We start from the raw sequence: 22,083 nt of genomic DNA on the forward strand, positions 1-22,083 counted from the left end.
TCAAGTATGTTTCCGAACAGGACATGGCATAGAGGCTACACAAATCTTGGCTACTGACTTTACATATGATACGAAGGAACTTGGCACCTCTGAGGGCCTCCTGCTGTTGGACCTCTCTGCTTTCGACACATTAGACCATACAACAATTACCTCAAGCGAATCAGATTTGTAGAATCAGTCTTAAACAGATTCATTTGTTATATGGGTGTATTCACACACTTTCACTGCCCCCTTTCCGCTGTAAGAAATGCTATGAGTTCTACGAAATCCCAAAGGGTTCCTAGCTCTCCATACAATCATTGATGGCAACTAACTTTTTCAAGTTGAATGGTGATAAAAACTAAAATTGTATTCTTTGGTGACAGCAAATTAGCCTACTCAGAGGATATTTGGGCTTCATCTCTGAGAGTTTTTTCTGCTCAAAGCCAAATGCAAAAAAAAAAAAAAAAAAAAAATCTAGTGTTCTGGCTTGACCTCTATTGCAACACTCTTTTTGTGACAGTTAAAAGAACTCAGAGAAATCTTTTCCATTTTCTAGGTTTAAAGGGTCCACAGATCAATTAGCATGTCTCATCTGAACTACAGCAATGCACACGATGTGTATGTCATTTGTATTTGCTTTCTAACTGAGAAGCTGCATAGGATACAAAACATGCAATATAACCAGCGACTGGGATTCGCAAATTCATTCACATATGTGAAGCGCGCCAGTTGCTGCACTGGATGTCAGTCAAACAGCTCAAGGTCCTCTGCCGGGTCATCAAGCCTATTATCTCAAGAGCCAAAAAATGCTACCTTCCTTGATTTTACCCCTATCATCCAGGGAGACTTCTCAGATCAGAATTTGTTTCACAATTTTTTTAACTCACTTCCATAATGCCTGATCCAGCGGATGGTTCTTCAGAATCCTTGGGCATAAATATTGGAACGAGTCCCATCAGTCTTCGCCTCACCTCCTCCCACCAGTTGTTTTTTTAGAAAGCTAAAACATTTCCTATTTTGTTGAGGCCGCCACTGCTTTTCTCCCCTCTCCTGTTCCAGTCAAGTTCTTGTGTTTTGTATATCTGCCTTAAACATGTGTCTTACTGCTTCAGAGTTTTCATTTCGCCCTCCCCTTTGTGTTTCTATGCAATTCTAGCTCCATGTTGCCTAATGGCAAAAGTTTGCACTCTACAAATAAATGAATAAACAAAAAGAAATTAAACGGGTACGGTTATATGAAACATATTTACGTGATCTCTTCTAGAATACGATACATAACCTAACACCTCGATACTGGAAAGGAAATAAGCCACTACATGTAAGTGGTTCTATTAGAAGCCCCTATGGTTATCTGTTGCTTTTGAATGATCTGAATAGACAACATTTTTAAAAGTGAGGTTCTTAAAAGTTCCTTTCCTCTTTAACGCTTTGAAATCATTAAGCTCTGATTAAAAATCAAGCCAAACAAATATGTCTCAATAAAAATCTTTTTTCCTTTGGTCACCGAGTTACAATTCTTTTGAGGAGTCAGAAGCATTAAAATGAGAGTGCACGGCCATGAGATCATGGTGGGTTTAATGAACATGAACAATGTATACTATACATCTATAAAATGATCACTTTAAAATAAACCCTTTAAGATAAGTTTAATTTCTGTAGATAGCTTGACAACCAAAAGGGCATACGTTATGTTGAAGGTACTGTGTAAGTGAACAGCAGGATGAATTGCGCCAGGTGTAAACTGAGTTGGAAACTAAAAATTAAACTCGATATTATTTTATGTAAATAAAGTTGCACGATGGTTTAGAAATGAAAGGAGGATGTAAAGAAATCCGATAGAAGGAGGTTATTCCAAATGGAGGAGCTACTAGTGAAAAGACCATGCTACCTGAGAGCGTTACTGGAATTTGGAGTTGGGGGAAGACCGTCTGCTTCCGAAACACAGCTTTTGTTCACTAGATGTGGTAATTTGTTGGAGCGTAGGCAATCCAAACACCACGCCAAGCTATTGAGAATTAGACAAATCACACTCATTACAAGATTGCGACACCTATGTGCTTAATCTTTCAAGCCTTTAAAACGTATTTTTACTAAAGGTTTATCGAATGTAGTCAATTGATTCTGAAAGTGTTACCCATGCTGATCTGGCAGGTTAATAAACAAGTATACTAAAATATTTTTTGTCCAACACACAGAGCAACATTTCATGCATTGGACTCATTTTTGTAAAGAAATCAATTGCATAAACCCATTCTGAGAGGATGGTGATCTTAAGTAGTTGAGTCAGAATAATTACACACCATCAGAACAAGAACTGACAATATCAATAGGTCTGCCTTTGATGTGGCAGCACGTGTAAAAATCTGCATGAAGAAATGCACTTGCATATTTAAATCAAGACCTACTGGGTTTGCCTTGATGAGGTGGTGTGGTATCGCTCTTTTGTTGGGTTTATCTGGCATTTATTATGGCAGTGGTATTGCGCAAATGAGATAAACAATTTTATTAGAAGACAGGAGGCTCGTATTATGCTTTATTTTTCTCACTTTATTAAACAGCAGCCAAGAACTACAAATCCCAGAATCCCTGGGAAAAGAACTATAAAATACATCACAATTGGGCTAACCAATCATGCAACGAGCCCCATAATAACAATCTTGACTGAAAGCACCAAGCCCTCTTTTCTTGCTGCTCGCAGTTAAGATAAGTACCCTGCTCGCCATTTTATTTCTAGTTATTGTTATTGCATGCGAATTACAAATATTTTATACGTATTATTATTATATTTGTATATGTGTTTTCAACCGCTTTGTTTTGCGCCCTAATTTAGTGTTTCACTCGCACTCGCGCGTCCCGTTCTGCTTATTCTTTGCCGGCGGCCGTTTAGAACATTCTCATAACGTTCGTTCCGTGCCGCCTAAGGTATTTTTCTACCTCGTGTCTACCGGTGCTCCTTCATTCCATGACATGCGTTGCCTTCCATTTCTGCACTCAACAAGCAGCCGTTCGTCTGTCGGCTGGTGAGGTCTTTCCTAGGCTAACTTTCTTGTTTGGCCTCCCACACCCACAACACACCCCCAGCCAGCCCCTACAACAAACGGTCACTCCCCCTTCTACCAGCCTCGGTTGTTAACCCTTTTTTCACTGTTTTCTTCAACAGTAACAGGGTTTTTAAGCCTGTTCTTCATATTTGTCATTCCTTTTTTCTTTTGATTTTAAACTTTGGCCCAGTATGTCTGAGGATGACCAAACACAATCTATAAAGGACAATTTAAAATCCTTTATCAAGGATTCGGTCCAACATGCAGTTTCTGTGTCTATGTTAGACATATCTAAAAACTTAGAAGCCTCCATTTCAAAAATGCTTCACGCACCTAAGGTTAATCCTCCTTTGAGAGGTAGGAAACGTGTGTCTCATTCCCATGAGCTTTCCAAAGGCGTTTCTTCCAAGTTTGGGCCTCCAACCCAAGAGGCGAATTCTTTGGGGCTCCCTTCCTCCCCTCTTAATATTTTGCATTTACGGGACACAGATAGTGATCGGGACGATGTCTTATAAGACACGTTTAATGATGACTTATAAGATGGGCCTCCGGAGAAGAGGCATAAAATTTCTCCTCATGATAATTCCCCTCACTTAGTGCCGAGGATCTGGTTGATCCTGATGGTGACCCCATGTTTGACCCCACATCCATTCATCATCCCAATTCCTCAGAATGGTTTCCTTCCGACCATGGTTCGGACTATGTTTCCTTTTACCTTAGGCATCCTCTTGACAAGTCATCCAGAAAAAAATTAAAGTCCGAATGTCCCAGACCCTCCCTTCCTTCTAAAGTCGCTGATACCCCCGCTATTGACCCTAATATGATACTCTTTTTGACCAAGTTTGGTAAGGATGCTAAAAACGGTGTGGACCGTGCCTGGTCAAACTGTCAAGACAGACTTTTGGACCTTGTGGGACCCCTCACTAGGATCTTTGATTTAGCTGAGGAAGCAAAAATGGAAGGTTCACAAGTGGATCCGGACATGCTTTCAAACTGGGCTCAATGGGCGATTTGTATGTTAGGTAATGCCAATGCCTACATCTCTCAAGAGCGGCGGGAGAGCCTTCTTCTCAGGATTGACCCTAAGCTCAGCTCTCTAGCTTCCAAGAAGGAACGTCTTAATGCTGATGGCCTTCTTTTTGGAGACTCTTTCATAAAAGAGATGAGTAAATACGTCTCTACCATCAACTCCTTAGACAAAGCCCATTCCTCCATGAAGAGAATTTTTTCCAATCGGGTTTTTGGAAGGGCCGGTAAAGGAAGGAGTTGTTTTGCCAGCCGCTTCTCAGCAAGAGGACAATCCCTCGACAGAGGCTCCTATTCTCAAGGCAATCAGCTTGATGTCTACCAGGGGTACAAGCCCCAGTTCTATCCCGCTGGTTCCGCGGAGGCCGCAACAGAGGTTACAGATCTAAAGGAGAACAACTTGCAGGTAAGAACTTTCAGTTCTGGCCTTCCTCCAGTAGGAGGCAGACTAGCTTTATGTTTAAACGCTTGGCTTTCTATAACTTCCGATCCTTGGATAATTCAGACTGTCCTAGGCTATTGCATAGATCTTTACCAAACACCTCATCAGCCCCTTCTTCCTCGCCCTCTCTTTTTCTCTCGCGATCAGTTTTGCCTCGTTCACGACGAGGTACAATCCTTACTATCAAATCAGGCTATCGAGGAAGTGGTTTTCGACCCTTCTGGATTTCTCAGCAACATCTTTTTGGTTCAAAAGAAGAACAAAAAACATCGTCCTGTCATAAATCTAAAAGAGTTCAACAATTTCGTAGTTTATCATCATTTTAAGATGGAAACTATCCTCCATCTCAGGGATCTCCTCCTTCACAACTAATGGTTAGTCCGGATAGATCTTCAGGATGCCTATCTTTCAGTTCCTGTCCATCCCGCTTTCAGGAAATGTCTTCAATTCCAGTGGCAAAATTATTTATTTCAATTCAAAACTCTTCCCTTCGGTTTTTCCTCTGCCCCTTGGTGTTTCACCAATATCCTCAAACCTGTAGTAGCCTTCCTCAGAGCTCAAGGGATAAGACTTATTGTCTACCTCGACGACTTCCTTATTATGGCTCAAGACAAATCTTCCCTCGTGACTCAACTAAACCTGTGTCAAGACCTTCTTTCTTGATTAGGCTTCCTCATAAATCTTCAAAAATCCGATTTAATTCCTTCCCAGCCTCTCGAGTTCCTAGGGTTCCTAGTCAACACTACCGGATAGCTTCTCCAGCTTTCACAACACAAAGTCTCCCTGATAAAGAAGGAGATTCAGCATGCTTTGTCCCTCCCTTGTTCTTCCCTCAGAGCTCTAGCTCGTCTTGTAGGCCTCCGATCTTCCTCCATTCAGGCCATTTTTCCGGGACCCCTTCATTACAGAGCCCTCCAGAGGATAAAAATCCGTCACCTTCAGAAGGGTCTCTCATATTCAGATCAAGTTATCCTGGATGCAGAGTCCAGGGAAGAACTTACATGGTGGATGAGTCACTTAGACGCCTGGAACAGGAGAACAATTTTCTCTGCTGCCCCAGATCTTGTCTTAGAATCAGATGCAAGTCTGACAGGTTGGGGCGCAAGATGTGGTCCACTCTCGACTGGGGGTCCATGGTCCGTTCAGGAGTTGTCATTGCACATAAACTGTTAAGAGATGCTTGCAGGTTCCTTTGCCATCCAGTTCTTTACAAAAGACAAAGTAAAGTGCTCCATTCTTCTCAGAATGAACAACCTATCCGCCGTAACATACATAAATCGCCTGGGCGGAACAAGATCCAAACCTTTGGCTCTTTTGGTCAAGAGTCTCTCGGAGTTCTGTCTCCACAAAAACATTGCAGTCACAGCAGAATATCTCCCGGGCAATCTAAATGTGGTCGCCGATTGGTTCTCAAGACACTCCCAGGATTCAAGCGATTGGCGTCTTAACCCTTCCATATTCAAACTCCTTTCTTCCATCTTCAGAACAATGTCCATAGACCTTTTTGCCTCAAGGCTCAATTCCCAACTTCCAACCTTCTTCAGTTGGAGGCCGGATCATTTAGCTTTGGCTACTAACGCTTTTCTTCAAGCTTGGCCTCCTTCTCTCCTGTACACTTTTCCCCCCTTTCTATTTATTGCTCGGGTCTTAGCTCACGTTCGCTGACAATGTTCTTCTCTAGTTCTCATCACTCCATTCTGGCAGTCTCAGCCTTGGTATCCCACCCTATTAGAACTCTCGTCAGACCTTCCGGTCCTGATTCTTCCCTTCCCAATCTCCTCTTGAACCTTCAGGGTCTTCCCCACAATCTCGTATTACAAGGTTCCCTGTATCTCATAGCTTGGAGGATTTCGGGGCTTCCTGGAGAACCCCAGGAATTTAAAAAGAAGCTGTCCAATTCATCCAACAATCCTGGGCTCCGGGTACTTCAAGGGCCTATTGCTCCACCTGGTCAGTTTGGTGTAGCTGGTGTGTGGACAGGAATTCCAATCCCATTTCAGCAGACATTACCTTAGTTGTAAACTTCCTAGCTTCCCTAGCTTCCCAAGTTAAGGCTTATCGTACGGTCAATACCTATAGGTCTGCAATCTCTTCAGAACACGTCAGGGTAGATGGTAGACCAGCAGGGGAACACCCCTTGGTTTGTCGTCTTTTAAAAGGAGTAAGTTTTTCTAAACCTCCAGCTCCCAAATACAATTCCATGTGGGATGTGAACTCAGTCCTTCGTCTTCTTATTTCATGGCCCAATAATGCTGATCTTTCTTTGAAACATCTGTCTGCTAAACGGACTATGCTCCTCTGTCTAGTATTTATCAAACGTGTTTCGTGTGAAAGCTCTGGATGTTTCCTCCTTTCATTTGTCCGCTTTAGGTGTGTGTTTTAATGTATTTAGACATCCCAAAACCAATTTGTCTTCTGTCCTTTATCCCTTTTTTCCCTCTCAGCCTAAACTGTGTGTCGGTAATTGCTTAAAAACATATGTTTCACGAACTGCAGATTTCAGGGTTCCTTCCTCATCTCAGTTACTTATTTCCTTTCAGAAACCTCACAAGCCGGTTTCATCTCTCACTTTGGCTCGTTGGGTAAGGTGGCTGATGTCTTTGGCTGGGGTCCCTACCGAATTTTATGGCGCCCATTCCGTTAGAGGAGCTACAGCTTCTCGTGCCTTTTGTTCTGGTGCTAGTTTACATGATATCCTCAGATCTGCAGATTGGTCAAACGTTAGTACGTTTAGAACTTTTTATTGTAAACCCATTGATCATCCTTTACAAAATGCTATTTCGTTGCTTTGAACAAGCATAATACGAGCCTCCTGTCTTGTAATGAAATTGAGATTTTCCTCGCATTGGTGTCAGAAAGGCGAGATTTTATTAAAGACAAAGAGGTGAGTATTATCCCTCTTCATCTAACCCTCCCTGTTCTTTTTTCTAGTTGCCTCTGCTGCAACCAAAAACACAGCTTCCGGCTGAACAGCTTTCATCGGCTCCCGGATTCGGATCTTCACATGAAGCATCCTGTTCTAAAGTTTTATATCCTTTCGTTAAGGACTTCTGCAAGGACTTCCTCTCTGCTTTTTGACTCTATGGTTCTTTTCGGACTACTCTGTTGACTGACGTTCACAAGAAAAGAGGGCTCGGTGCTCTCAGTCAAGATTGTTATTATGGGGCTCGTTGCGTGATTGGTTAGCCCCATTGTGATGTATTTTGTAGTTCTTTTCCCAGGGATTCTGGGATTTGTAGTTCTTGGCTGCTGTTTAATAAAGTGAGAAAAGTAAAGCATAATACTCGCCTCCTTGTCTTTTTTTTAAATCTAGCCTTTCTGACACCAAGGCTAGGAAAATCTCAATTTAATGACAAAAGTTCTGATTGTTGAAAGCACCTTTTAAGTAGAGACAGAACAATACTCCAAACAACCAACAGCGTATGTTGAGACAGCATTACTATTCTGAGACGATCCAGAGCCCACATGAAGTACATTTTAAGAAATTGGTTTGAAAAAAGTTCATGTTAACTGCAAACGGTCACTTTCAGGACCTAAAAAGCAATTGCATGTCTACGGCTAGTGATTTCAATTTGCCATCAGAAAAATGAGAACACTGCACTCATTAGAACAAAATTGTATAGTGGCAATCATGAAACTGCTGGCCAAGGTAGCTATTTTTGTGATAACAAACTAGAGTTGGCAATTGTTTTGTGAAAACAAGTATCTGTTTAGTAGCTGTGCTGAAGTGGTTTTTAGGGGCGAGCGCAAAGCGCTCCATCCCCTGTAGTAATCTCTCTCTGGGCTTCCGACCACACCCATGTCACGTCAGTCACATTCATTGGTTTGTGGGCTTGCCTTTTAAAATCCGCGACCTTTCATTTGTGAAAGGCATGCATACATCATGCCTTTTCCGGTGTTTAGCCCACCTGCACAGCACCGGTAAACTACTGAAAACATACGAGGCTTGATGTTTTCAGCATGGTTTCCGGACTGTTTTATCTGTTTATTTTCCACGCAGCATTATCGCGCTGGGGTTTTCATAGCGTGACCGCGCTCGGTTTTTCCGTTTTCAACTTCAGCACGATCGCGCTACATTTTACATAGTCCAATCACTCTGCATTTTTTTTTCTTTTCATTTGTGTGGCAAGAAAAGTCCAGTTAGGAGTTTACAACGCTAATAGCTCTAACTCGAGCAAATGCAAGACCCGTTGCATTGAAAATGCTTGTTTGTTTGAGGCAACCATGTGTGAAAAGTGTATCTCTCCACAGTGCATGCAGACTTAGTAACCAAAACCAGGTGTTCTTCAGAACCGGTGCTTCCTACATACGAGTCGTAGATTCTCCATGGTACTGGTAGTAACCAGATCTGCTCTCAAAAGACAGAAGTACAGAATATTTAGATATGTTATTCTATGAATCATCTAAACGCTCTACCCACCTATAACTCCAGCAGCTGTTGGGCTCGCTCCAAGGGACTTTATGTGATGGCCCAATAAAGGGACCACCATGCTCACACCAAACAAGTCCTGCAAGTGAAAAGATTGCACTATTAAAATCATATTTTCTTAACTGTATATATTTTATAGTTGCCAAGTTAGCTTTCCACACTTCTGAACTAAATGCAGATTCATACTAATTTGCAATGGGTATTATGTCAGAATATAACGCTAAGAATGTTGATCTATAAAAATATGGATTTCAAGATGTCAACTGCAAATATATCAGCAACAAATGGATCCTTATTGTAGCCTTAATTCCACACTGAGGTACCTAGAAGATATGCATATCTTTATGGTGCATACATGTGGGTTAAGGATAATAACGTTTTGCCTACATATTTACTTACTTGGACAATACAATGGTAGTCTATGTGGTGAAAAATATTTTTGTAGGTCACTATTAAAAACTCTGGTAGTACATCAAGTTACTTTCCTATATATATATATATATATATATATATATATATATATATATATATATATATATATATATATATATATATATATATATATATATGTGAATCTAAGAGACACTCAAAGAGACTCAAAGCTTTGTTATTTGTGCAATTGTTCAACTAAAGAAGTGCTGACAATGCTATTGTCACAAAATTAGCGAAGTAGTGCCTCAATGTAGCTATCATTCAAAATGACAAGCTCTTCATTACCAAGAAGAAATTGTCCTAAAAGCTTTTAAAGGTTAGGCTTGTAGAGCTAAGTAGATACCTAGGGCAGTGGTTCCCAACCTTTTGACTTCTGTGGCCCCCACTTTAAGATTACTGGAACCCGAGACCCTCACTGAATCATTTTTGGAATACAGGGACCGCCCCACTGAGTCACTACTGAAAGCTGGGGACCTAATCTGCTAATATTATTTAATTTTCTAAGCAGTCGCGGACCCCCTAAAGAGGCTTCATGGACCCCCAGGGGTCCCCGGACCACAGGTTGGGAACCACTGGCCTAGGAATTCAAACACCACCCTTAGCTACAGAAATGGATCATGTGAAGTCCTAGATCAGATAAGCTTAAAATATATATTCTCAAACTCCATAACAGCCTTTCATTTTCAACTCCCCTCGCTGACGCAGCAGAAAATGCATACTTACTGTATGTCTAAGAACAAAAATTAATTTAGGGCAAAATTCAAAGCAACAACAAGTTTCCATTACAAACTAGTGTGGGAACTGAACTGTATTAAATATTCTGGACATCCAAAAATGTGAACTCTCTCAAAATATAACTCAGACGGCTCCCCCTCTGGATTGATCTTGTGTATAAAGGCATCCTTCCCTACATTAATTTAGCTGTGTAGCAAACACAACTTAACTGGGCCACTCAATAACAGAGTTCTAGATAAGGACAAAATTAAAGGATTTTATTCCAGAGTCTCAAAATTAGGCAGTACAGAAGAAATATCATTAAGGGCTCAATACAAGTTAAACAGAGTAGTCAAAATCAGAAATGTGTCTAAGTCCTAAATGAGAAGCAAAGTCATAAAGAATTTGGACAGCATTTCTGATAGAAAGAGCAAATAATCTGACTCACCTCCAGAATTAAGGGGCTCTTATGCACAATTCATGCATAACAAATTTGGAAAAATACAGTCTCATCATGTTCTGATTACAAGTAACAACTTACTTGGCGAATAGGAAGTTGGCATGTCACATTAAAATGCATAAGACACCTCCATCCAGAGATATTCTAACTAAAATGAAACATTTTAATAACACTGCACCAATGAATAGAAGCAGGCTCTGCAACAGGACTATAACAAAAGGGCCTTGAGAAACTTGCAACAGTAAGAACACTAGAAAGTTCATTCAGCGCATTCATACATTAGGAGGCCTCACTTAGGCTAATGCAAATATATTAAAACAAAACATTTAAATTATATGTTCTAATAAACACATTTTAATATGCAAACTTATATATTCAACATTAATAATTCTTCATTAATATTCATGTTACAGTCACTTTAAACAAATTGACTGTCAACATTTTTCAGTCAGTATAACGTAGAATTGCACTTCTCAATTTTTACTGACGTATTTAAGTCACTAATCATTAGAAATGTAATATCCCTTCAATGCATAATGTTAGTATAAGATATAAATTACAACATAATATTGTTAGAAATGGGGTATTTGGCTGGCAGTCAGGTTACCCCCTGTCCAAGCAAGGACCCTCACTCTAGTCAGGGTAAGTCACACACAATCCAAATTATCCTATGCCCACCCTCTGGTAGCTTGGCACTGAGCAGTCAGGCTTAACTTAGAAGGCAATGTGTAAAGTATTTGTGCAATAGATCATGTAATAACACATTATAAACACCACAAAAATATACCGCACAGGTTTAGAAAAATATAGAATATTTATCTGAGTAGATTAAGGTCAAAACGATCAACATTTGATAAATACAAGTTGAAATATCACTTTCAAGAGTTGCAAAATAGTCTTTGAATAAGAAACAGACAATTCATGTTTCATTTTTCAAAGTACCTGGTGTGCGTCCAAAATTAAACGCACGAGGATCACAGAAGAGGAGGTTGCGTGGAAAAAGAGAGGGTGTGCATCGGATTTTCCAGTACCACAGATGATGCGTTGTTTCTTTTCCCCCAACACAGGACTTGCCTAGTTCGATCCGGGTTCCTCACTGCGGTGCAGGGATCTTTATTGCACCCAGGGACGATGCGTGGAAATCCTGGGTTTGCGGGGTGAAGTCAAAGGCTTGCGTCGCTCCAGTAGCGCGTTACGTCAGATTATCTGCCGCACAGCAGGCGCGCGTCGATTCTCCATCTGAGATGTTGTGCTGCATCATTCCGGCTCAGCTGTGCATCAATCCAGTGGGCTGTGCGGCGAATTTGCAGGCACAACGCAGGCACTGCGTCGATCTTCACTCGGGAAGTCAGGCTGCATTGTTCTGGTTCGGCTGAGCGACGATTTTCTCGTCGCAGTGCAGGCTGTGCATTGTTTCCAGCAGGCTGTGCATCAAATTTTCAGCGCACAAGGATTTCTTTGCAGAAAGTGAAGGCTGTTTGGCCCTGAGGCTTCAGCAACAGGAGGCAAGTTGAATCCAAGTCCTTGGAGAGCACTTCTCAGCAGAGATAGAGGCCAGCAAGGCAGCAGTCCTTTACAGCAAAGCAGTCCAGGTGAATCCTTTGGGCAGCCAGGCAGCTTCTCTTGGCAGGTTGCAGGCTCTGGTTCAGAGTTTCTTTCCCAGGAGGTATCTTGTCAAGAAGTGTCTGAGTTGGCAGGATCAGGGACCAAGTTTAAATACCCAAATGTGCCTTTGAAGTGGGGAAGACATCAAAGAGTGGCTGAGTAGTGCACAAGGTCCCCTTTCAGTTCCATCCTGTCTACCAGGGTTCCAGTAGAGGGTTGTCAGTCCACTGTGTGAGGGCTGGCCACTGTCCTTTGACATATAAGTGTCAGGCAGTCCACCCTCCCAGCCCAGGAGGACCCATTCAGTATGCAAATATGTGCAGGTGTGACTGAGCATCCTGTGTTTGGGGTTTGTCCGAGTGGAATGCACAAGGGAGCTGTCAACTAACCCAGCCAGACGTGGAGTGGATTGTAAGGCACAGAAGGATTTAAGTGCAGAGAAATTCTCACTTTTTAAAAGTAGCATTTCTAAAATAGTAATATTAAATCCAACTTCACCAGTCAGCAGGATTTTGTATTACCATTCTGGCCATACTAAATATGACCTGGTTACACCTTTCAGATCAGAATCTACCACTCAAACAGTATGTGAGGGTAGCCCCAATGCTAGCCTAGTAAAGGAGCAGGCCTCACAGCAGCGTAAAACGAATTTAGGAGTTTTACACTACCAGGACACATAGAACACACATGTTCATGCCCTGCCTATTACTTACATAGCACCCTGCCCTTTGGGTTACCTAGGGCCTACCTTAGGGGTGACTTATATGTAGAAAAAGGGGGTTTTAAGGCTTGGCAAGTACTTTTAAACGCCATGTCGAATTGGCAGTGAAACTGCACACACAGGCCTTGCACTGTCAGGCCTGAGACATGGTTAAGAGGCTACTTATGTGGGTGGCACAATCAGTGCTGCAGGCCCACTAGTAGCATTCAATCTACAGGCCTTAGCAGATGTAGCACACTTTACTAGGGACTTATAAGTAAATTAAATAGGCCAACTGGGTATGAGCCAATGTCACCATGTTTTAAGGGAGAGAGCATATGCACTTTAGCACTGGTTATCAGTGGTGAAGTGAGCAGAGTCCTAAAACCAGAAAAACAGTGTCAAAAAGTGGAGGGAGGCAGGCAAAAAGTTGAGGGTGACCACCCTGAGGCTGTCGGGTCAGACAAATATCAACTAAATCTTTTGAACATTTATTTTACCCTTAATATCACCAAGGTTTCTAACGTGAATCTTAAATGAATGCACACTTAAAATGACTTCTCAGTGCATCTTTCTACAGTCAACTATTAGTAATTTGGTTAAGATAAAGCATAAATTGTTACCTACAGGTGACTTCTGTGACACGAGGAACAGCATTGTGGTCAAATCAATCTCCAACCCATGAGGAGGAACAGCTGATAAAATAGGTGATAAATTACTTGAGACCTTAGTGCATGCTCTGTTAGGACAGGAAAGGCTGGAACAGCAGACAAAGGCAGCTGCCATTATTGACATGAACAGCTTGTTCCAGCCTTGAATTAACCAATCTTTCTTGTGACTCAATGAACACTCACACACCAGTAATTTCTGTAAAATACTGTATTTTGAGACAGCCGCAAAGTAAAGTTGTCTTTGCCTTGCAGAAACATGTACACTCTTCTGCTTGGATTTAATAAACCCGGTGATCATTAACATTTCTGCTGTATGCTTTAGAGAACATAACATGACCACGATGTTGCAATTACAGCTTGATCATAGACATGCAATTCCATTACATAATACTATACGTTTAAAGATGATCCTTGTTGGCACACTCAGATTTGAATGCAGCCCTGTGGTTATTACTTATAGTTCAAGTACAAGTGACTGATATATGACATTTTACTACTTAGACAATTCTGCTTTTATTTGGAGTACTGGTTTGAGTTGATTAAGGGGTTGATCACAAATGGACAGGCAATAAGCTACAGTAATAACGCACACAGGATTACTCAGTGCTGTAAGTGGGCCATGGCCTGTGTCCAGACAAATAAAAACAAGTACTGGGAAAACAAGTAGGTCTCAGCAATGTGAGAACTACTGGCGGTGTCAATGTCAATGACTTTTAACCATGTTGACTAGCAGCACGGCCGCTGTGCAGCATGGCTGAAAGTCATGTAAAAAAAGCGCTATAACCCAGTCTGTGCTGTATTGTGAACTCATATTCAAAAGCACTTTCAAGCATGATAATAGAGTATAATGTTTTGGTGAATGTTAGATATGGGGTCCCTAGTTGGCAGTCAGTGTACACCCTTTTGAAGCAGGGGCCTTCACTCTTGTCAGGGTAAGGGAGATACACAGCTCATATAACCCCACTCACCCTCTTGGTAGCTTGGCACGAGCAGTCAGGCTTATCTCAGAGGCAATGTGTAAAGTATTTTTACAGAGTAGTACCGTGAAAACACCACAAAAGCACTCAACACCAGTTTAGACAAAATAGCCGATATTTATCTGAGTCAAACAAGACCAAAACAATAAAAGTCCAACATATACAAGTAGAGATATCACTTTTTAAGGTTTAACAGAGGCTTAACCCTGAAGATTTAAAGGTTATATCCTTATAACACATAGTACCTTGGATGCGTCAAGAAATAAAGACAATGCAGGGTGCACAGGAGGTGATTTGTCAGAAAAGCCAGTGATGTGTCGATTCAGATGGGCAATGCATCGATTCTTTTCCCGCCAGGTCAATGATGCGTCAAATCCTTTTTGTAATGCAGCATCGCTGGAGAGAAAAGACACACGGAGGAGGTGCGTGTAAACTTCAGATTCACTACGAAGATTAATCCACACTGAGCAAAGAGATACATCAAATCTCGCAGCTACGAGACAGGCAGAGCATTGATTTTTCAGCTGCAGTACAGACGCTGTGTCGATTTTCTCTTCAGGTCACCAGTTTCTTCTTCCAAGAGCCCAGGAATTGGATTTGGCACTATCTGTCAAGTCAGGACTCTCAGCAGAAGAGCCCAGGCACTGGCAGATTAAGTTTTTGATGTCCCTGAGACTTCTTAACAGGAGGAAAGCTCAGATCAAGCCCTTGGAAAACCTTTGACTTTCACTCCCAGGGCAGAAGCAAAGCAACAGGCAGAGTGGCAGTTCCTCCTACAGTATCCAGCTCTTCTCCCTGGCAGACCGTCCTCAGTCCAGAAGTGTTCTGAAGTTGTGGGGTCAGCAGTCCAATTCTTATACTCATTTCTGCCTTTGGAGTAGGCAAATGTCAATGTCAAAGGCAAGTCTTTCTAGTGCACAAGACCCTGTCTCTCCCTTATCCTGGCCCCAGACACACTCTAGGGGGTGGGAGACAGCTATGTGTGAGGACATGCACAGCTATATTGAGGTGCAGTTGGCAGTTCCTCCCACTACTCTAGCCCAGGAAGACCCATCAGGACTTCAAAAGTGGAATTTTCAAACTTACAATCCGAAAACTAAGTTCACCAAAAGATGCATTTTTAACTTGTGAGTTCAGAGACCCCAAACTCCAGATTTCTATCTGCTCCCAACTGGAAACTACTCTTAAAAGATATTTCAAAGCAATCGACATGTTAACCTATGGGAGAGATAGGCCTTGCAATAGTGAAAAACAAATTTAGCAGTATTTCGCTATCAAGACATGTAAAACACATCAGTAAACATTTTACCTTTTGAATACACTACCCCCTGCCCATGGGGCTGCCTTGGACCTACCTTAGGGGTGACTTACATGTAGTAAAAAGGAAGGATTGGGCATGGCAAGTGGGTGCAATTGCCAGGTCAAACTGGCAGTTCATAACTGCACATACAGACATTGCAGTGGCAATTCTGAGACATGTTTACAGGGTTATTCATGTGCGTGGCACACTCAGTGCTGCAGACCCACTAGTACAATTTGATATACAAGCCCTGGGCACTACACTAGGGACTTACTAGTAAATTAAATATGCCAATCATGGAAAAACCATTTGCCTTTACCATTTTAGACAGAGAGCATTTGCACTTTAGCACTGGTCAGCAGTGGTAAAGGGCCCTGAGCTTTAAAACTATTTCCACCAGAAACTGAACTTTAGTAATAAACATGTTACCAATTTAAAAAATGTTCTAGTTCCCACCTGTAAGCACAAAAGACTCAAAAGATGACAGAACACAGTTTTTTGAAGGCCCATATCCTGAAGGGGAAGCAGAAAAATGACTTGAAAGTTAGTTAGCACTAGGTTTCTTTAAGAGTGGAACAGCATTACCTCTAAAAGCCACCTAGACATAAGGAAGAAAAAAAAATTTTAATCAACAGGAGCAAGTATGACACGTTGATGTTACCAGTCACATGATAATTTAGAATATTTAAAAAAACTAAAATGGCTCTAAATGGAAATGCGATGGGAAAAGATGGGGGTTTCATTGCAAACTGTTAAATTAATTTCTCGGTGATGACAAAGATTGCCTGTAGGAAACTAGATTAAATATTAGCTAACAAAGAAGCTTCAGTCCAGATTCAAGCACTGGCTGAACTCCCAGGACTCTCTCAGCAATCTTGGAATCATCACTGGTAGTTTGACACAAGTGGAGAGACTTTCATCAGAGAAAACATGTGTTTTTTAAACAGAATCAAATATTTAACCCATTCCGTGCTGTTGGGCATGTGCTGAGATTGGAACCGTTCCATCCTCTGAACATGCCCAGGATATCTGTTAACAGCAGAGGGATTTCCTTTTGCCAAAAACAGCTTCAGCCTGCATGGTGTGCTGATGTCTTTCCACTGAAGATTAAAGTGAAATAAGCCGATCACTGCCTTGGTGCTTGCAAGGCTATCTCAGCCCCCGAGCAACAAGGCAGACGGGAGAGGTATCACTGGAAAGGGGAGTGTCTCCTCTTTCCAATGGTACCATTCCCTAGTGGATCACTGCTTGGGGATCACCACAGGAGGACAATCCCCAAGCAGGGATCCACTGCACAAGACACCAAGGAGGAGGGAGCATCCCATTGGGCAAGGGATTTTGTCCCCCCCCCCCCACCAAAAGAATGGGAACAGTCTTTCTGCCCTCCCTCCCACCCCCCCCCCAGGGAGGAAGCTAGGGATTATTACCTCTGATCTGCCCCTGGGAGAGGGGGTCTAAATCCCACTAGACACTAGGGAAGAATCTTTAAAATGAAATTGGGGTGGAGACATGTCCATGCCCCCACCCTAAATGCATGATTACTAAGGGGGTCATTACAACCCTGGCGGTACTGGACCGCCAGGGCTGAAATGACGGAAGCACTGCCAACAGGCTCCCGCCACAATGGCCCTGGCGGTATTAATCCTGCTAGCAGCGCTGCCCAGGGGATTACAAGTCCCCCTACCGCCAGCCTTTTCCTGGCGGTTTGAACCACCAGGAAAAGTCTGGCAGTACGGGGAGTCGCGGGCCCCTGGGGGCCCCTGCCCTGGCCACTTGTATGGGTAGTGCAGGGGCCCCCTGACAGGGCCCCATGCAGCTTTTCACTGTCTGCTCTGCAACTGCACCCGTCGCACGGCCGCAACACCGCCAGCTCCATTTGGAGCCGGCTCCTATGTTGCGGCCGAGATCCCTGCTGGGCGGAAACCAGGTTTGTGCCCGCCGGCCCAGCGGGGATCTCCTAATGACCACGGCGGGGTGCAGCCGCATTGGCGGCCGCCCGGCGGTCAGATCTTGGCGGGCGGCAATGAGGGCCTCCCTTGGGGGCAGATGGAGTAATTAACTCGATCCTCCTCCTGGGATAAGACAGCCCACTAGACTCCAGGGAATTAAAAAGAAAAATAAAGGGGTGGGGGCTGGCCACCACCATGGGTATGGTTATGCCCCGGCCTCAAGTGAAGGAAGCAACAGTCTTTCTGCTCCCCTTGCGGACTAAAGCATCTCATCCAAATGGCAAACAAGAGGACATTTGACTCTTGAGTGTTGATTTCACATATGGGCCAAGGGGAGCTTAGCTAACTCTCAGAAGCGTCCCACTTACAATGGTCAACGGGTGCACTTTTTGGGCTTGGGCGGCTACCACCTAGAAAAACCTACCAGATCCAGACACTTCTGAAAACTAAGCATCTGTGGAGCCCAGGTTGGTGTGCTTCACATGCACCCTAGCACCATTTTCTGACCCACAATGCCCTGCAAACCTCCCAACTTTGCCTGAGGTCACACATCTTCCTTACGTTTCTGGACTGCAGACTTCCAGAATCCACAGGAATCCACAAAATTCCTCCCACCCAGCATTGCCCCACCTGCGCCAATAAAAACGCTACCCCACTTTTCGGGAGACTTGGGGAAATGTTGGGTGGAAGAAATTCTGTGTCTCCCCCTCAGATTCCACAACTTTTCATCACAGAAATGTGGGGAAAAGTGTTTTTTAGTCACAGTTTAAGGTTTACAGGGGATTCTGGGTATACAAAACCTGGTGAGAGCCATTCAAGTCAGCAAATCCTGGATTCTCCTAGGTTTCTAGTTTCAGAAAATGCACAGGTTGGTGAGGTTTATGTCTGGGTGCCGGCTGAGCTTCTGTCCAAAATCTAGAGCTACTCACAACGGAAAAACAGGGTCAGTTTTTGGTGGGAAAATGTGCTGTGTCCACGTTGCATTTTGGGACACTTTCAGTTGTGGGTACTAGGCGGGCCCACACAAGTGTGGTACCATTTTTACTGGGAGACTTAGGAGGTTGCTGGGTGGAAGGAAGTGAGTGGCTGTGTGCAGATTCCTGAACTTTCCATCACAGAAATGTGAGTAAAATGTGTTTTTTAGTCAAAGTTTGAGGTTTGCAATGGATTCTGGGTAAATAAAATGTGGGGGGGGGCACGCGGGTCAGCTCACCCTAGATACCCCTACATGTCTAGTTTTCAGAAATGTACAGGTTGGCTAGGTTTCCCTTCTTGTCGGCTGAGCTATGGTCCAAAATCTAGAGCTACCCACATTGGAAAAACAGGGTTAATTTTCAGTGGAAAAATATGAGGTGTCTATGTTGCATTTTGGGGCTTTTTTGCTGCAGTTACTAGGCCTACCCACATAAGTGAGATACTATTTTTATCGGAGACTTATAGGAGCATAGAATAGTAGAATATTTGTTATTCAATTTTGCTGCTTTGTGCCTTTCAAATGTAAGCCCCTGTATAAGAAAGATGACATTTTAAAAAATACCCTCCAAATCATACACTAGTACGGGTACCCACAAATTCAGAGATGTAGAAAAATCCCACTGCTCCTAAACTCTATATCTTGTGCCCATTTCAGAAATACATACGTTTTCCTGATACCCATTTTTCACTCTGTCTATTTCGCTATAACAATTGATCTATACTTGGTGTTCAATTAAAAACCATTGTAGGGTGCAATTCAGTTGTTTGCCCTGAGTACCTTAGGTTCTTGGACAACCTAAAAACCCTATGTATCCCCTCAACCAGATGGGTCTAGGGGACGTAACGGTATATAGCTTTTATCAATCTGCCACTGTGATACAAAGTTACAGATGAAAATGTGGTCACAAATGCCCTTTTTTTCCTAGTCATTTTCAATATTTCGTTTTTTTCCACAGTTATTTTCCCTGGGAAAACCTTGAGATATCTGCACATATGAACCCTCGCTAAATTCTGAATTGTGTCTACTTTTCAGAAAGCTATAGCTTTTCTGTGTCACCCATGGGTTTCACACTGGATTCCACCACAAACTGGAAGTAGGTTGAAAGCACAAAAAACAGGAAAAATAGACTACCTTTTAGAACCATGCTAAAACAGTAGTACAAAATGTGTTTTTTTGTTTCAGCTCTGCACGTTCCTGAAAGCTGGGAACATGGTGACTTTAGTAAAGCAAATCATTCATAGATGCTATTTTTATGGAAAAAACAGACACTTGTCTGGAGCACTTTTTCCTCCCTATTTTTCTAAAAAAAAAAAAGAAAAATCTTGCTATATTTTGCCTATTTTCTCAGTCCCCTCTGTGGCAATCCTCAAACCCTGGACATCTTCAGAATCCCCAGGATGTTGGGAGAAAGGGCACAAATTTGGCATCAATAGCTTATGCACACAAAACATTATGGATACATATGCACAAACTATCCCAAATAGCCAAAAAAGGGCTCAGAACTTGAGGGGAAGGGATGAGAGAGCGAAGGCCTTAAAATGAGGAACTAAATCAATCTGAAACCAGCTTACCAAAAATAAACCAAAAGTAATGATTAGAATGATACCACAATGACAAATTTGTTAGAGCAGTAGGAGTTAGAATTTGTTTTAACAAATGGCAAAAACATCAATAAAAAACAAAACAAAGGGAAACCTTTGAGTCAGGGCTAAGGGACCAAGGCTCCTATTCTGGCAGAGCACCTTATAGCAAGGATTGGGTATGGCCTAGATATGCATTCAGAGCTAAAGGTCATCTGGTGTGGAAAGGCTAGATTCTGGATCCAACATACTCCAGCAAGGTTGGACTTCTGTCCTTGGTACTGTTGAAGCGTCATCCGTCACTCTCAAAAGCTCCATGCAGAACAATCTGGAAAAAGATTGCACAGAGATCACATTTTTCCCCAGGTAAGTTTGGAACCTTGCCCTTGTCCTTCAGAGTCTGTAAAATTTGGAAGTACCAGCTTTAGCAATAACTTCTTTCTTGATGTTCCAACTGTCTTCAAATTTGTATGATCAGTCCTTAGTATACCAGCCAATATACTTCAACAGCAGAATCGCTTCTGAACCACTCTCCAGAACTATAGACAAAAATCGTGTTCATTCAGCTCTTGCTGGTGTTCAACAGATCAGTGTAGAGTACTGGTCCTTGGAACTTTCCCTTCTTGGCATTCCTGAAAAAAGTAGTCAACATAAGTGAGTACTCTTGCTTAAGTAACACATTTCTTCTTGTGGGGTGCACTCGCCCTCAGAGTAGTTCTTGGAAAGTGATTCAGGAGAAAGCTTAAGTCAGTCACCTGGCAGTCCTCTTCCAGGGATCAAGAATTCATCCATGAAGACTTCTTCTATCTATTTCTGTTAGAAAAGCATTCTGGGAGTCTTATTTTATAGCTGTTACTGAATAGTAATTGCTACCTTTCTCCAAGTCTATCAAATTAGAATTTCCAAACAGTCACCACTTACCTTTGCAGTACTTTCTTATGGCTAAAAAGCACTGTTCTTTGGTTTTCCAAGTTGGCTGCAAAGAGGAATAGTCAGGCTCCCCTCTTACAGTTCTCAAAGCCCACCTACAAGTTCGCCCAAACTAATCAAGGACAGGCCTTCCATGATCAAAGTCATACATGTCCCTCTGGTGTCACTTTTGGGCAATCCGCTCCTAGCAGTGAGGTACCAGCATAACTCTGGAAAGGTCTTCTAAAAAGTGATTCCCAATATAGGATGGGAGAAAGACATGTGATATTAAACTTATATGTTGGACCTGTCATCCATGGTATGGTTTTCCACCTTCTTTTTGCCTTTAATCCTCCGTTTTTTGCTGAATTCATCTTTTCTGGCGTTTGAACTCTGCACACTTCACCACTGCTAACCAGCGCTTAGGTGCCTGTGCTATCTGCTTAAAACGTGGTAACATTGCCTTACACACTACTGGCACATTTAATTTACCTGTAAGTCCCCATTAAAGTGGTACTATATATGTCTAGAGACTGTAAATTGAATGCTACAACTAGGCATGCAGCACTGATTGTGCCACTCACCTAAGTAGCCTTTTAAACATGCCTCCTGCCTCCCACTGAAGTCTGTATCTACTGTTTAAAACTATCATTTCGACCTAAGTAAACATTTTGCCCGGCCTAAACCTTCCTTTTTAATGTATACAAATTACCCCTAGGTTAGGTCCTAAACAGTCCATGGGACAAGGTGCAGTACATGTAAAATGTTGAACACATTCTTTTAACTTATACATGCCCTGGTGCTGAAAAAGTCTTAAAATTTGTTTTCCACTACTGCAGGGACTGCCTCTCCCATAGCATAACTTTGGTTTACCTTACTACATTTAGTAA

At 42.4% G+C, this 22,083-nt stretch overlaps 1 protein-coding gene across 1 annotated transcript in view; it reads right to left on the minus strand.

Annotated features, from left to right (window-relative positions):
* The window catches only part of MFSD9 (major facilitator superfamily domain containing 9), a 122,525-nt gene that overhangs the window by 81,093 nt on the left and 19,349 nt on the right, over nt 1–22,083 (minus strand). Inside the window, exon 2 of the mRNA XM_069204439.1 lies at nt 8,912–8,999. Within this exon, the coding sequence (XP_069060540.1) occupies nt 8,912–8,999 (88 nt within the window). The remainder of the gene's footprint in view (nt 1–8,911; nt 9,000–22,083) is intronic.

Source organism: Pleurodeles waltl, chromosome 8, assembly GCF_031143425.1.
Source record: "Pleurodeles waltl isolate 20211129_DDA chromosome 8, aPleWal1.hap1.20221129, whole genome shotgun sequence".
In the NCBI taxonomy this organism is placed as follows: domain Eukaryota; kingdom Metazoa; phylum Chordata; class Amphibia; order Caudata; family Salamandridae; genus Pleurodeles; species Pleurodeles waltl.